General features: G+C 47.0%; 1 protein-coding gene across 1 annotated transcript in view; it reads left to right on the plus strand.

Moving 5' to 3' along the window:
* Positions 1–17,475, plus strand: part of LOC121875124 (dystroglycan-like) — a gene marked incomplete at its 5' end in the record, with an annotated part of 71,055 nt that continues 53,580 nt past the window's right edge. The window contains 1 exon segment of the mRNA XM_042379500.1: positions 1–489. Coding sequence (XP_042235434.1) covers positions 106–489 — 384 coding nt within the window.

Genomic DNA, 17,475 nt, shown 5'->3' on the forward strand with positions numbered 1-17,475 from the left:
GAGTAATAATGAGAGTCAGTGTGTGAGTGCCGCCCGTACAGACAGACAGACAGACAGACAGACACAGATACTTGCACCCCCCTCCCCTCCCACCCCGCCACCACCATGACGCCACCACGACCTCTCACCACCACCACCGGTTATTTCCTCGTGGTGGTCGTCCTCGGCTTGGTGACTCAGACCAGCCTCGCCCAGCACTTGGAGAACGACCTTCAGTCTCTCCTACACGACCTGGATGTTAATCAGGGCGCCACGCAGCTCTCTGACGGCGGCGACGACGACTTCGAGGTCGAGGTCTTCTACCGTCCTGAACCCGAGGAACGAGCGGGGTCCCCCTCCACCAGCTCCTCCTCCACCAGCTCCTCCTCGAAGGGCGGGGGGAGTGTGAGGAGGCTGTGGGGCGTGGCAGACACTGAGGCTCATGTTGGGAGGCTCTTCTCTCACCCCATCCCTGCTGACGCCTTCGAGGGTGACGTCCTCTCCTACCAGGTGAGTAACTGCGTGAGTGACACCTTCTCTACCAGGTAAATAACTGTTATGAGTTACCGTGAGTGACGCCTTCTCTGCCAGGTGAGTTACTGTATGAGTGATTGTGAATGACTCCTTCTCTACTAGGTAAATAAAACTTCTATGAGTTACCGTGAGTGACTCCTCTACCAGGTGAGTGAGTGACCCGCTAGCCCTCACCCTGTAAGATCACACAGATGAATAAAAACGGAAGGTCAGAGGTCGATGGTGGCTGTTATGTTGACCAAAGAGGAGGGGTGAGGAGTTGAGGCCACGACTGATGGGGGTCAAGGATGATTAGAGGGCGAGAATGATTAGCTAGAAGTCTTGGGTGATTAGAGGTCTTGGAGGATTAGCCAGAGGTCATTAATGATTTGCTAGAGGTCACGGATGATTAGCTTGTCAAGGATGATTAGCTAGACGTCATGGATGATCAGCTAGGGGTGAAGGATGATTAGCTAGAGGTCACGGATGATTAGAGGGCATGCATGATTAGCTAGGGGTCAAGGATGATTAGAGGTCATAGACTTATTAACTAGAAGTCACTGATGATTAGATAGAGGTCACGGATGATTAACTAGATGTCTCGTATGATTAGCTGGATGCCAAGGGTAATTAGAGGTCATAGATTATTAGCTTGAAGTCACGGATCATTAGCTAGAAGTCAAGGATGATTAGCTAGAGGTCAAGGATGATTAGGTGGGGGCGACGAGGGATTAGTTGAAGGTCGGTGGGTGAGGCGTGGTGTGTCATGTTAGCTGTGACACGCCCACCAGGTGACCTGCTCTGCCTGCCTGCCTGCTGTGTATTGATCTGCTGCTATACATACATACATACATACATACATACACATACTACATACATACATACATACTACATACATACTACATACATACATACCTACATACATACATACATATTTACATACTTACACATACGCATTGGTGAGGTCATCCATATCCCAGACTAGGTCAGTCCTCCTGGTCTAGGAAGCAGGTCAGAGAGATGGATCAGTGTGCAGGAAGGGAAAGTGACGTGTCGTGACCTGACCCGATGTATGACCTTTTGTCCTCAGGTGAGCTCAGCAAGTGAGGGGAGGGGGCGTGACCCAGCCTCTTGTATTGTGGCTTCTCTCTCTCTCTCTCTCTCTCTCTCTCTCTCTCTCTAGCTGGTGTTGTGGGCGTCTGATTGATGAGTTAAGTGCATGCAACACACTCACCTGTCGCCTCCCTCCAGCTGGTATTGGACAGGTGGTGTTATTTGCAGGTATATTCCAGCAGGTGGTGCAAGACAGGCGGCCCCTTGATCCTGCTGGCCTTCCCACCCTGCCGCCCACCTTCCCACCCTGTCGCCCACCTTCTCGCCCTCCAGCCCACCCTCCCGCTCACTAAAGCTGCCCTGCTCAAGCTGAGGGAGGTAGAGGGGCAGGTGAGGTGGTGTGTAGTGTTGATGTGTGTGTATGGTAGGGGTGGTGGTGTGTAGTAATGGTAGTAGTTGTAGTGGGTGGTGGTAGTAGTGGTGGGTGTGGTCATGTATTCTGATAGTAGTTAAGTTTCGTGACCACAGATGAGGGTTGGGTTATATTAGGAGTGAGCCGAGTGGTAGTTAGTGATGGTGGTGGTAGCTGGTATGCATAGCTACCATTACGGTGATTAGTGTAAGAGCGAGCCTTTAAACTCACCTGAGAATAGGTCTTTTATGGTTACCTGACGATAGTGCTTTTAACTTCACCTTATAAGAGTAATGGTCTTTAGGTTAAGGTCGGGTTAGGTTAGGTGAGTTAAGGTTAAATTAGGTCAGATTAGCAAGGTTAATATTTTAGGTGTTTAATCCTCAGGTGAAATAAGCACAGGTGTGGACGTGGTCAGCAGGTGATCCTTTAGCCAGACAGAACACAGGTGTGGCGGGGTGGGCGTCATGAGGCACTTAATTAATGGTTTGTCAGGTGAAAAAACACTTGACTCTCAGGTGTGAAGGTGTCAGGCCCAGACCTCTACTGCCAACACTGCCGGGGAGGTTAGGTTAGGTTTCGTCAGGTGAGTGTTAGGTTGGATTAGGTTAGTGTTAGGTTGGATTAGGTTAGTGTTAGGGTGTTTCTAATTTTCACCTGATTTTTCACGTATTTTTTTCTAATAACCTAATAATAATAATACACATGATGCCGTAATGAACGACCATTTACCTAATTACATCAATAAGTATCACTGTGTTTAATTACCATAATGATAGAAACATATTTTATTTTTCACTCACTCGACAAAGGTGTTTTGTGTTAATAACCTTAATGGACAACATAACGAGTTTCTTTTATACTTTTACATCAAACTTTTGTGTTAGAATTTAAATACTTTGATGTGTATTTTTAATATTAATTTTTGAGATATTTTTGTATATGTAATGTTGATAAAAGGGATTGGTTAGTGTTAGGTTAGGTTAGGTTAATGACTGATCAGTGTAGGTGAGGTGATACAGACAGGTGTAGGTGAGGTGATACAGACAGGTGTAGGTGAGGTGATACAGACAGGTGTAGGTGAGGTGATACAGACAGGTGTAGGTGAGGTGATACAGACAGGTGTAGGTGAGGTGATACAGACAGGTGTAGGTGAGGTGATACAGACAGGTGTAGGTGAGGTGATACAGACAGGTGTAGGTGAGGTGATACAGACAGGTGTAGGTGAATTATTAGACAGGTGAGAAGATGTAAATGCACGTCTGTGTCTGTTTTAATGTCATGTAAAGGTGGGCTGTATGTCTCGTGTCTGTTTAGAAGGTAACTGGTGAAAGACATGGTAAGTTTGTCTGTTCCTGTGTCTGTTTTGATCATATGTCTGGCTGTTAACAGTAGGTGGCTAACAGACAACGGGATGAGGGGTACGGGGGTGTGAGAACGTCAGTACTCTCTAAGAACCCTTCCTGTGAATAGTGGCAATCATAGGCTGTGTACGTGTTGACGTCATATGGGCAGATAATGGTGACGTCACATGTCAACAAGTGGAGGGAGGGAGGAGGGAGGGGGCCAACACGTAAACATGTCACAATAATAGTAGTGTGTTGAATGTCTGAAGGGGAGAGGGGGTGGTAGAGAATTGTCTGGGGGAGAGAGGTCACTCTGGGGAGGGGGTGGTGGGGGTGTCTGGGGGGAAGGGATGGTGGGGAGGGGGGGGGTACTACATTTATTTACCTACTGTTAAAAAAAGCTTTACCATAAAATACAACGCCAGCTCGAGCAGTCAACACCGTCTGGCACTCGTTCTCCACACAACAATAGCAGACCAGAAAAAAACACACTTGTTAGTTCTAGCCATCAGCAGCTCTTGGCGTTAACTTCAACCCGCCCATGACACTTGTGGGAGCTCCGCCAGACGCACGTTCACTTGCCTCTCCCACCCACCACTCTTGTACTATATCATGTCTGTCAGCCTTACGCTCGCCAGACGAACGTGCGGTCGTCTCTTGCCTGTGCAGTGACTATACAAGGAGAGTAGTTTTTTTTATTTGGTGTGTATGTATATATGTACGTATGTATGTATGTATGTACGTACGTATCATCACCAAAATATCATAGTTATCCCAAATAAATAATTAAACCCCATAAAGCACTTGAGGGTCACCCACTACTTAAGGCTAGACCAACCCCCTCCCTCCCACACACACACATCAAGTGGGGGTCTCTAATATTCATGGCGCAGTGGTATTGTCCTCTCTTGCCGCCTGAGTTATGTGAGGGTTCGAGACCTGCAGAGGGAGTAAAGATGGTGATCTGTGTGTGTGTGTGTGCCACCATCCTCCAGGGGTCACAGTAGAGGGCCCAAGATGACGCCAGACTGTATACACGCAACAGTGTTTTGTTCAAGTGATTATACTGACTCTGCTTACACACGTACACCCGAGAGAGAGAGAGAGAGAGAGAGTGAGAGAGAGAGAGAGAGAGAGAGAGAGAGAGAGTTAAGTAAACACAATTAAGATAATGTAAAGTGCTGTGAGTCTAAACATTGTAAAATTGGTCTGAAAATCGGGTTGTAAAATCGGGTTGTGTTATGAGAAACCTTAACACTATAGTTTTCCCAGCACTGTAAAATCTGCCACAAAAATCGGGCTTTATGTAAAACTGGTTTCATTACTCAACAACAAATCGTAAAATCTGTCTGAAATCGAATCGCAAAATAGGACGGTAAATCGCTCGACAAAAACGTCTTGTAAACACTATCTACATCTGGATGGAAAATATGACTTTGAAAAATCTGTAAATCTGAACGTAAAAATCTGAGACTGAATCTTTTTACCATTATATTTTTCCATTTGTTTCATCAGTGAATAAATTAAGAAAATTCGTATAGAAATGTACTAAATTAGTCTAAAAATGTACTCCAGTGGCCCAAAATGTACTCAAGTGGTGCTAAATTTACTTAAATTGTCCCAAATTGTACTCGTGGTCAGAATTATACAAAAGTGGTCTATTATTGTACTCAGACGGTACAAAAATGTACTCAAGTGGTGGAAAAATGTACAAAATTGGTCCGAACGCGTTTTTTTATTCTCTTGTAAATTGTCGCACAGGGAGGGGGGGGGGGAGGAAAAGAAGAGAAGGAAGGAAGGAATATAAGAAGAGAAAGGAGGAGGAGAGGAAGAGAAGGAAGATAGAAGAATAAGGAAAAAAGAAGGTAGGAGAATAATAAGAAGAGAAAGGGAAGGAAAGACGGAGAGAAGGAAAGGAGGAAGGAGTTAAGGAAGGCAAGGCTGAGAGAAGGAAGGAGAAGGAGTGAAGGAAGGAAAGAGAGACATACAGCTGGTGCAGTGGATGGTGGCTCTAACTCGACTACAGATCAATAGTCCAGTCTTGGTGCTGCCTACTGCTGTACCTACTGCTGCTGCCTACTGCTGTGCCTACTGCTGTACCTACTGCTGTTTTTACTGTTGCTGTGCTTAATAGTCGTTCTGCTGCTGTGCATAATTTTATCCCTTTCTCTACAGGCAACTAGGACACACACACATATTAAGGTAATCACTGGTAATAGTTCACATCATGACAGTGTTCTCAGAAGATCAACAAACTTAACCTCGTTTGGTGTAAGTGTTGATGACCCCCTGTTACCGCCCTGTGTTCCTACTACTACTACTACTACTACTTATTTTTTCAAATGGGCTCCAGCCTCCCCTAATAGCCATACCTTCGCCACCATTTTATTACCTTAATATTAAATATCCTAATACATAAGTAGCTATCCTAGCTGTGTTGGGTTAGTTGAGCCGCAGATCTATGCGGCATTCAGTGACTGTAGCCTCATAGTCAATATCTGCAACCGTTGTCGGCTTTGGGGCCGATGCTCTCGTTCCCCTGAGGCAAAGCAAAGCCGACCGAAGGAGAGAGAAGGACAGTCGACATCTCATCCAGGCTGTAACATAACTTCTGGGCTGCTGCTTCTGTTCGGATATCACCTCCGCGAGTCAGGCGTAGAAGCTTCTTGCACTTGGTCCCATCCCACCAGAGGTTGTGAACACTAGAGGAGTGAAGCTGCCTTGATCAACGTTCTGAATTCTCTCTCCGTATGCCCTTATCTTGTCGTTCTCGTTCCTACTGTGTGCCACACCGAGAGCTAAGTTACGGTGACATACTACTACTACTACTACTACTACTACTACTACTACTACTACTGCTGGTTTAGTGTATACGTCTGTGTGTGTCTCTCTCTCAACGTCTGGTTCACTTGCTCTACGCCTACGTCATGGTCATCAGACGGGTCGTGACGTGTGTGAGAGAGAGTGTGAGTCATTTCCCGTGTGACCCAACCCTTTATTTTTATTTACTCCCATATTCCCATCCCTTGTTTTGGCATTTTGTTGTTTGTCTTTGTTGATTATTATTATTGTGTTTATTGCTATTTACTATTTCTTTGTTGGCTATTTGTGTCTTGTTCTTTGTCCTTATTTTGTTTGTTACTAGTTATCTATATTTAGTCATTGTTCTCTCTCTCTCTCTCTCTCTCTCTCTCTCTCTCTCTCTCTCTCTCTCTCTCTCTCTCTCTCTCTCTCTCCACCTACAATATTCTGAGAGAATTCTTAAAATACTCAGGACCTTTGGAAACTAAGATCAGCCCAGGAAGAAGGAGGGGGAGGGAGGTGAGGGAAGAGGAGGAGGAGGAGGGAGGAGAGGGAAGGGGAAGTGAGGTGGGGAAGTGGGGAGAGGTAAGAATAGGGGGGGAAAAGGCGTGACCAAGGACAAGAGAGACACTTTCCACTATGCGCTTATTCAGAGAGGGTTGCAGTGAACAGTGTTGCTGGGGCGTGGGGCAGGGTAGATAAGGGCAGGGCTAGTGAGGATGGGGCAGGTGAGGGGCAGGGCTGGTGAGGATAGGCAACCCTCCATCGTGGGAGTTGACTCGACCTGTTTATCGTCCTGTGGGGGGTAGTGGTAGTAGAGGATAGAGGTGCAGGTACCTTAAGAGGATAGTGGCGCAGGTAGTGAGGATAGTAGCGCGGGTAGTGAGGATAGTGGCGCGGGTAGTGGTGCAGAAGACGCCTCAAGGTCAGCTCCTACTGACCTGTCCTTATTAGGTGAGAATGTGAAAGCCATAACACCCTGTCGTAGTGTTGGTACTGCCCCCCGTCTTGCCCCCTGCCCTCTTTCCTCTTGCCACTTGCCCTTTGCACCCCACTTCCCTCTCTCTCTTTAATTTACTCACTCTTGCCCTCTGCCTGCCCCTTGCCCTTCAGTTACCATCTTGCCCTTTGCAACCTTGGCCTTTGCCCTTTGGCTTCGTGGTCCTGTTTCCTGCCCATTGAGGGTACTCACTCGACTGCCCCTCCCAACACCGTATCTCCTCTATTTCCTGCCCTTGCCCTCCCCCTCAGCCCGTGTCCTTGCCCCTTGCCCTGATTGCCCACTGTGTTCCCCTCAGTCCAGACAGTGAAGGTTCTGTTCCCCTCACCTCCCTGCACTCCTCAGCCCTCCTCCTCCTCTTCTCCTCCCTCCTCTTTCTCCTCATTTCCTTTCTTTTCCTGTTTCTTCGCACGTCTTACTTCCTACCTCAACCCCTCCCTCCCTCCTGCACCTCACCCATCCACACCTCCACCCCCCTCCACGCCTCCCGCCCCCCTCCTCCCTCCCTCCTGCCTCACCCCCTCCTGCACCCCTCACCACCCTCCTACACCTCACACCCCTCCACCTCCCCCCCTCCCCTACACCTCTCCCCTTCCGCACCCTCCTGCCTTCCTGCCTCACCCCCCTCCCTCCTGCACCCTCCACCCCCCCTCCTGCACCTCACCCCCCCTCCTGCACCTCACCCCCCTCCTGCCTCACCCCCTGCACCTCACCCCCCTCCCCGCACCTCATCCCCCCTCTAATCCTACTAGCAAGGAATGAGAAGTAATCTACCTTTTGTGCATTCATCACGGATATTGGCCCAGGGTCTGTGTGTATGTGTGTGTTTTATGTGTGTTTGTGTGCACTTGTGTGGGGGGTGGGGAAGTGTGTGACAACACCGTGTCTGTTCTCGTTGTTGCCAGAATATGTAAATTGGTTCCTAATTTGCATATTTTTAAATCCTTCTTAAAACATCATTACCGCGATAACTCGGCCCAGCGTCTGTCAGATTCCCGCCAGATTTAGTGTAGATTTTCACCAGATTTTAGTAAGATTTAGTGTGAATTTTATGGATATTTCTCTCTCTCTCTCTCTCTCTCTCTCTCTCTCTCTCTCTCTCCCCTCTCCTCTCTGTTACAATAAACTTCCATTACACCGCGCGTCTTTGTCCCCTCTCTTACTGTCTGGTCACATAGTGTGCCTTTTCCCTCCCTCTGTTTCCTGGCGTCGCTTAGTCGAGGCCCTTACAGCCCGCCAGCCCGCCGCTTGGTGTGTTACTCTCAGTGGGCCGTTCCTGTACCTCAACCAGAGCACTCCCACTCTCACTCAACAGCCTCGTTTTATAAGAGCTATGATTGCTTGTTCTGGCGAGAGAGAGAGAGAGAGAGAGAGAGAGAGAGAGAGAGAGCAGGGCCGGGCCTCCTCCTCCTCCAGGTGTGGTACAGGTTAATAGGTGAAGGAATGTCACGTACTGTACACACACACACACACACACACCTCTATCCCTGCTGATGGTGTGGTTAGGTTAGATTAAGTTGTGGTTAGGTTAGATTAAGATTAGGTTGGGTCTGGTAGGGTTAGGTTAAGGTCTGGTAGGGTTAGGTTAAGGTAAGGTCTGGTAGGGTTAGGTTAAGGTAAGGTCTGGTAGGGTTAGGTTAAGGTAAGGACTGGTAGGGTTAGGTTAAGTTGAGTAATCACGTACCGTCAACAAACTCTACCTCTAGTCATGAGTGGTGTCCGTGCTGCCCCCTACCTCTACTTCCGTCCATTATTCCGTCTTTCCTTCCGTCTCTCCTTTCACCTCTCCTTCGTTTACCCCATCATACTTCCTTCCCTACCGTCCCTCCCCCCTTTCTCCCTTTCTCCTTTCTTCCTACCCTCCTCCTCCCTTTCTTCCTACCTCCTCCTCCTCCCTCCCTTTCTTCCTACCCTCCCTCCCCCCTTTCTTCCTACCCTCCTCCTTCCGTCTCCCTCAGTCCTCCTCTCCCGTTACATGTACTGTAGGTTAAAATGGTCAAATTCCTCCCTTGGTTTCGTACGGCCCGGGAGGGGGAACTGTCGCACTGTTACAGCTCACTAAGTGGTAGATGGTGTGGCTACGGTAGAAGATGGTGTGGCTATGGAGGAGAGAGAAAGAGGGAAAGGGATAAATAGAGAGAAAGATAGATAGACAGATAACTTGAAAGAAAAAGCGACAGAGAGAAAGACTGAGTGAGAAAGGTGTGAGAAAGTGAGATAGGTGTGAGAAAGTGAGATAGGTGTCAGTAGGTCAAGGTAGAGAGAGGTAGTTGGCTTGGCAGTAAGGACACTTAAAACAGTCCTCACCTTGAAATACTCGACTCTTCTTCAACAATAAACATGTGGTCCTTGGGGGAAATTGATGTACGTGTTCTTGTCCAGTGTGTTACTGAGGTGGATGTAAATGTACTTGTCCGTGCTAATGTTGAAAGTTGAATTGATTTGACATTTTTATTTGTAATCAAAACACAGATATAGGGTGGATAATAATAACAATACACACACACACACACACACACACACACACACACACACACACACAATGGCCTTTTGGCACACCGGGTCACCTGCTGTCTGCCAAACTATCCAGGCCCTAACGTGTTGTGGTGGATGGCAGACAACCTGATTAACCTGATTATTGACGCCTGTCACTACCACCAACATCGCCACTACTACTACCACCACTACCACCAGTACCACCACCACCACCACCACTACTACCACCACTACCACCAGTACCACCACCACCACCACTACTACCACCACCACCACTACTACCACCACCACCACTATTTTCACCTGTTAATGTGTGTCTACCTGAGGAACCGTGTCACCTTGTGCAGTGTTTTTCCTAATTGTACGTGCATTTTAAAGTGTGTGTGTGTGTGTGTGTGCGCGCAGATAGGTGTGGTGGCAGGAGGGAGGGAAGTGGGCAAGGGAGGGAGGTGTTGTGGGTTAGGTCAGGCAGTAGCTGTGATGACCGCGGTCTGGTGGTAGTGGTGGTGGGGACACTCGCTGAGGCCCCCACAGACCACAAGCGTCCTGCCTTGGCCTCTCGTCACCGGGTCAAGTTACATCCCCACATATTTTCTCCCCCTCCCCTCTCTCCTCCCCCCTCCCCTCTCCTCTCCCCCTCTCCTCCCTCCCCTCTCTCCCCTCCCCTCCTCCTCTCTCTCTCCTCCCCTCCCCTCTCTCCCCCCCTCCCCTCTCTCCCCCCCTCCTCCCACTGACTCACCTCTCACACACTCATTATTAAGTGTACTATATATCTGATACTCCTAGCTCGTGACTCTGAACACACACACACACACACACACTTTTTTCGATGAACTGAATATTATACACCCTAACCTAACCCCCAGGTACTGTTAGGGGGACTAATCTTCATGTGGTTCATTCAATACGGTGTTTTTCATATGTCATTAGTTAGAGTTTTGAAGGTGTTGATTGATACTTACCTGTGTGTGTGTGAGATATATGTCGTCTCGTTTTCATATTTTGTTCAATAAAAGGTCACCAAGATCTTTATGTAAGTCACTTGTTTGGCAGGTGTGTGTGTGTTTTTTTTTGGACAGGTACACACACACACACACACCTGGTGACTGTATTTAAAGGTCAGTGAATCTTTGCTTCACTTTCAGTTCTTAATTCACTTGAGGACGTTGAACGTGTTAAAAAGTTCAACTCTCTCTCTCTCTCTCTCTCTCTCTCTCTCTCTCTCTCTCTCTCTCTCTAATAGAGACTTAACTACAGTACCACCACTATACAATGGGTCTCTTGCCAAGGTTAGATGCATTAAAGGGCGGTGACGTATCTGTTGACTCGGCCCTGGTGATGATGATGGGCGTGTGGGCGTGATATTGTTGTGGGCTGGATTATATATATGGTTGTGTGTGTGTTGAGTACATGCTCTTTATATAAGGTAGAGTACTGAATGATAATGTGGCTAGAGTACATGGTGTAAAAAGTTGAGTACAGTGTCTCTGAAGATGGTGAAATACATGAGTACATAATATGAAGATGTGGGAGTACAAGAGGGAGAGTACATGGTAGAGTACTAAATGATTGTTTGAGGGTATAATCAAGTACCTGTGTCCTGCCCTTACCTGGTTGATGGGATAGAGGATGACCAGGAGGATAGAAGCACAGGTGATGGGGGTAGAAGCACAGGTGATGGGGGTAGAAGCACAGGTGATGGGGGGTAGAAGCACAGGTGATGGGATAGAAGCACAGGTGATGGGATAGAAGCACAGGTGATGGGATGTAGAAGCACAGGTGATGGTGGGTAGAAGCTTAGGTGATGGGGTAATGAGAGGTGATGGGGTAATGAGAGGTGATGGGGTAGAAGCACAGGTGATGGGCTAATGAGAGGTGATGGGGTGGAAGGTGAGCTCGCGGATGTCGAGAGAACTGATGAAGGGTTGAGATGGCGGCCAGAGTGAGAGGTGTGACAGGTACAAGTGGCTGTTGGTGTCCCCCTGGGAGAGTGAGGGAGAGACTTGTACCCATCTCCCTCCCCCTCACTCCCTCTCCCTCCCTCTCACTCCACTCCTTCATTCCACCCACCTCTCTCTCTCTCTCGCTCTCTCTCTCTCTCTCTCTCTCTCTCTCTCTCTCTCTCTCTCTCTCTCCATTGATATTCAGACATCCCAGTACTCTTAGATGTATGTATGTATGTATGTATGTATGTATGTATGTATGTATGTCACGCGCTTTAGAGATGACAAGGAGACCAAATATGGCGTCGATACTACACAGAGACTCTACCTTAACTATAGTAAGACCTCGTTAACAAACTCCTAATGACTTAACTAATCTTTTTGTTTACATTAGATTTAAGGTTAGGTTAGGTCGTACTCCAGGCATAAAGTCATTGTACTCCAGGCATAAAGTCATCGTACTCCAGGGTATAAAGTCATTGTACTAAAGGACATAAAGTCATCGTACTCCAGGGCATAAAGTCATTGTACTCCAGGACATAAAGTCATCGTACTCCAGGACATAAAGTCATCGTACTCCAGGGCATAAAGTCATTGTACTCCAGGCATAAAGTCAAATACATCATACTTACACAGTTGAGTCCACTTAATTATACTCAGGGGCGGGGGGGGAGGTGTTAGCAGCAGCCACACAGAGAGGATTAAACCCCTTAATCTGCGTTCATTCACTCTAAACAATTACAGATTAACAGCATTTAAAGTCATTCAGCTCTCTCTCTCTCTCTCTCTCTCTCTCTCTCTCTCTCTCTCTCTCTCTCTCTCTCTCTCTCAAAGGTTCCCAAGTTCAGATTTTTACCCTTAAAGAGAATATATTTAACTAGCTCATATAGTATCGGAATGTAGTCAGTCAAGCGGTCATTCAGTCAGTCAATCAGTAGAACGGTCATTAAATCAGTCAGTGAAACGGTCAAGCGGTCATTAAATTAACCAATCATCATTCAAACGGTCATTAAATCAGTCATTCAAACGGTCAAGCGGTCAATAAATCAGTCAGTCAAGCGGTCAAGCGGTCAATCACCAGTCTCTCCAACTCCTCCACAGTCATTAGATCTTGAGACGGTCATTCACACGACCTCAAGTGGGTGACGAGAACGAGGAAGGACACCTCACGCGACACGAGACCGAGATGATAACGACGCGGGGCCATCATTCACAGGGCCATCACTCACAGTAGGGCATCATTCACACGAGGCCATCATTCACAGACCATCATTCACACGGGGCATGGCAATTACACAGAGGGCATCATTCACACGAGGCCATCATTCACATGGGGCCATCAACACGAGGCCTTCACACAGATTATCATTCACAGACTTAACATTCACGAACAACATTTAATTAATAAGAATGTTTATAGCTTTAGTGAAGTGTGTATGGATAGGCACTTAATTAGATGTTATTGATGAGGTGAACGTGTTGGTGAGGAGGAGAGATGGGAGGAGATGGTTGATTTGGAGAGAGGAGAGGAAGGGATGAAGGGGTGATGGAGGGGGTGGTAGCGTCACACCAACACACTACCGGCGGTGTGGGTGGACCTGGACCTGTTTTAACACACACACACACACACACACACACACACGGTGGTCAAGAGAGTGGTATGACTTTGTTTTCACGAGTGTGGGCGGCAGATTTAAAATTGAGGCAGGTGTGTGTGGGCGTCTGTGTGTGGGCGGCACAAGCTACACCCAGTTACCATTAAGTGTAGCGTAATGTCCCGATACACAATAACAGAATCTCTCTCTCTCTCTCTCTCTCTCATCCAGGTCACAATTCTCCAGGTACTTAATTTTCCTAATGGAAGTTTGTTTATTTAAGTAAGTGTCCTATGTTCGTTACTCACTACTAAATTATATATCGCTTATCAAATCTATTTCTTCTGTCTGTGTGTCTGTGTGTGTGTGTCTGTGTGTGTGTGTGTGTGTGTGTGTGTGTGTGTGTGTGTCTGTGTGTGTGTGTGTGGGGAGACTTGCACAACCATCTGCCTTTCTTCTCTTGACAGCTGGCTCTTGTGTGTTTGTGTGAATCATGCCGACAGCTGGTGTCTTGTGTCGCTTGGATCTCTCTCTCTCTCTCTCTCTCTCTCTCTCTCTCTCTCTCTCTCTCTCTCTCTCTCTCTCTCTCTCTCTCTCTCTCCTTCTAATCTATATAGAGAGTTGAGCAGGGGTTATATAGACACTAAATATATCCTGGAATAATATAGAAGCGAGATAGATTATACTGATTGTAGCGTGTATATATATAGCTTGGCTGATATACCGATAGCTATACTAAAAAGCGAGCCAGTATATTTCACCCTGTATAGACCAATATAGTGAATATGTTTTAAAAAGTTTGATGATATAGAGAGCTTGACACAAAATGGCCTGATATATATTTTGAAAGGTGTATATTTTTGGATATGTATATAATGGAGGACCTATATTGTTATATTTACGATAGGTATATCACATATTTACCTGGATATATCACAGTGTAGGTATATATGGTGTGTGAGTATATACCTGTACCTGGGCTGGTTACCTGAGGGCAGTCATTTCCAGAGTCTTCAACTCTTTTTTTTTTTCCCTCTCCATCACGCCTCTTCTCCTCTTATCCTCCTACACCTCTCTCTCCCCCTCTCTACCCTCCATTCCCCTCTCCCCCTCCTTCCTCTTACCCCACCAAAAATACTCTTCATCGCCTTCTCCACTTTAAATATACCGCCCTGTGTACTGTGTCAAGCTATACCACTTACCTCTGTCCTTGCTAAGTGGTCATTAAGTGTACCCCAGTCACAGTGATGGTAGATAAGTGCTTGTTAGTGTCCCCATCGTGGGCAGGTTCTCAGACGTCCTCACTAACGAGACAAAATGGTCACTTTATGGTGTGTGTGTGTGGTGGTGGTAGTAGTGGTGTGCGTGTGTGTGGTGGTGGTAGTAGTGGTGTACGTGTGTGTGTGGTGGTGGTAGTAGTGGTAGTGGTGTGGTGTGTGGTGGTGGTGGTAGTAGTGGTTATGCGTGTGTGTAGTACAGTGGTGTGTGTGTGGTGTGTGTGGTGGTGTGTGTGGTGTGTGGTGTGTGTGTGTGTGTGTGTGTGGTGGTGGTGAGTGGTGTGCGTGTGTGTGTGTGTGGTGGTGTGTGTGTGTGTGTGTGTGTGTGTGTGTGTGTGTGTGTGCGTGTGTGTGGGAATAGATCACCAATTACTATATAATTTCATCACAATGGCTAGTACGCCCCTCCAACACACTCACCCTGGACCAATGGCCATACACGCTCAGGGTGGAGTTACTACTTGAGGCACAGCACAACATGTAGTCTTAAGTCCTTGAAAGTCGTCCTCGACATATTTTTCTGCATGACATCAAGTATTAAGTTGTTGAATGTCTACTTGCTTCTACATAAGGTATTATTAAGAGTGTGTGTGTGTGTGTGTGTGTGTGTTTTGCTCTCAAATAGTTTCTTGTGCTGCAGTTTCTATCATGGCACTCTACTACTTTACTACTACTACTACTATTTAAATGAGAGGAGGAGGAGAGGAGCTGTCATCCCCCTTTAGGAAAGACATAATCAATTTTGGGGTCAGACAGATGCTGTGTCATGTGAGATGTGGACACACACACACACACACACGCACACACACACACACACACACACACACACACACACACACACACACACACACACACACACACGCTATAAGTAGACAGACAATAGACGATGATTCTGGCCAGTGAAGAACAATGATGATTTTTTTTTCGCTCTGTTGTCGTGTTTGAGGTGACCAGTTCGGTGTGGTCAGATCAGTGGTGTGGCTCTGTATTGTGTCACGTGGCCACATCAATAGGTCAGATCGGTGGTGGCTCTGTATTGTGTCACGTGGCCACATCAATAGGTCAGATCAGTGGTGTGGCTCTGTATTGTGTCACGTGGCCACATCAATAGGTCAGATCAGTGGTGTGGCTCTGTATTGTGTCACGTGGTCATCAATAGGTCAGATCAGTGGTGTGGCTCTATTGTCACGTGGTCACATCAATAGGTCAGATCAGTGGTGTGGCTCTGTATTGTGTCACGTGGTCACATCAATAGGTCAGATCAGTGGTGTGGCTCTACTGTGTCACGTGGTCCTCAATAGGTCAGATCAGTGGTGTGGCTCTACTGTGTCACGTGGTCACATCAATAGGTCAGATCAGTGGTGTGGCTCTCATTGTGTCGTGGTCACATCAATAGGTCAGATCAGTGGTGTGGCTCTACTGTGGCACGTGTATAGTGAAGATTAGTCCCATCAGCTTATTTCACCTGGGGTTAGATTAGGTTAGGTTGAGATAGGTTAGATTAGCGTTAGGTCAAGATAAATTAGTGTTAGGTTAGGTTAGCATTGGTGTGGTTAGGTTAGGTTAGGTTAGCGTTAGGTCAAGATAAATTAGTGTTAGGTTAGGTTAGCATTGGTGTGGTTAGGTTAGGTTAGGTTAGCATTGGTGTGGTTAATCTTCAGGTGAAATAAGATGCGAGGGCTAATCTTCGAGGCAACACGCCTGCACACACACACACACGCACGCACGCACACACACATTCTCAGTCGTTCTATTTTCTCCTGACTAAAAAAAATGATTGGATTCTTACCTTGACGGCGAGTGTCTTACTGTGAGGTTCAGGAGGAGACGGATAATCATATAATAGACGAATTACTGGTGGATTGTGTGCTAGTCAAGGTGGAACTATTGCTATTCGACTACCAGTGGGGGATACTAGCTGTTGCCATGGTGACCAAACTCTATCCGTATTGACATGTGAAAAAGAGAATGGATTTTTTTTTATATGTGTTTGTTTTTGTTTGGATTGAGAGTCAGGTGAGGTGTCTCGACTGATTAACTAACACCTGTGATTTCTCTCGTTGGTGCTTATTTGGGCCACTCAGAAACTTGACATGGCCACTCAGAGAGCTTGACATGGCCACTCAGAAACTTAACTGATAAGAGTAGTGATGCTTTGGTACCTAAACAACTCTTGCTTAAGTATAGATAAAAAATATATTGTTTATTTATTTAATGATGTAAGTGTTAAATTTAATGGTGTACAATCCCCACCAATCACCACCAATCCCCTCCAGTCCCCACCAATCCCCCTCCAGTCCCCATCAATCCCCCCTCAGTCCCTCAATCCCCCACCAATCCTCAGTCCTACCAATCCCCATCAATCCCCCAATTATTAAAGGGATTTGGGGGCGTCATCAATCCAGGCTTGTGTGGCCAGTCTAATTGTCACTCCCCAACGTGTACTGTCGTAAACCAGTCAGTCCTGTCGTGTTGGAGAGAGAGAGACTCACCAGCTAGGGCACTACCACCTGCCTGTCTGTACCCTGTGTTTTGTTTGGGAGTCTACACTGGGCTTGACACCTTTCACCACTCCACCTTACACCTCTCACTATCCCTGCCCCTCTCTCGCCCTCTCACTACCCCTGGCCCTCTCGTACACCCACATTTAGCACTCTTTCACTTCCCTCTCCACCTACCCCTCTCTCGCCCTCTCACTACCCTCTCACCCACTTTCAGCCAATTCCCTCCCCCACTCACTTCCCTCTCCTTCCTCTCATGTCGCCGTGTTGACACTGGCAATATGAGTGGGGTGGTGCGTGTCGGTTTGCCATTAATAAACAAACACACACACACATCACATGAGCTCCATAACCTTGACTTGATTGTGTGTGTGTGTGTGTGTGTGTGTGTGTGTGTGTGTGTGTGTGTGTGTTGGGGCAACTTGTAAACGTCATAATTCCAATAAATATCAATGAATTTCGGTAAATCTTTGCACGTAGAAATAACCCAACCCAACCGTGACCACCAATATGAAGCTCACGTGAGATATTACGGTAGTCTTGAGTGTAGTGAAGATA

Source organism: Homarus americanus, unplaced genomic scaffold (genome assembly GCF_018991925.1).
Source record: "Homarus americanus isolate GMGI-L3 unplaced genomic scaffold, GMGI_Hamer_2.0 scaffold36970, whole genome shotgun sequence".
Taxonomy (NCBI): Eukaryota; Metazoa; Arthropoda; class Malacostraca; order Decapoda; family Nephropidae; genus Homarus; species Homarus americanus.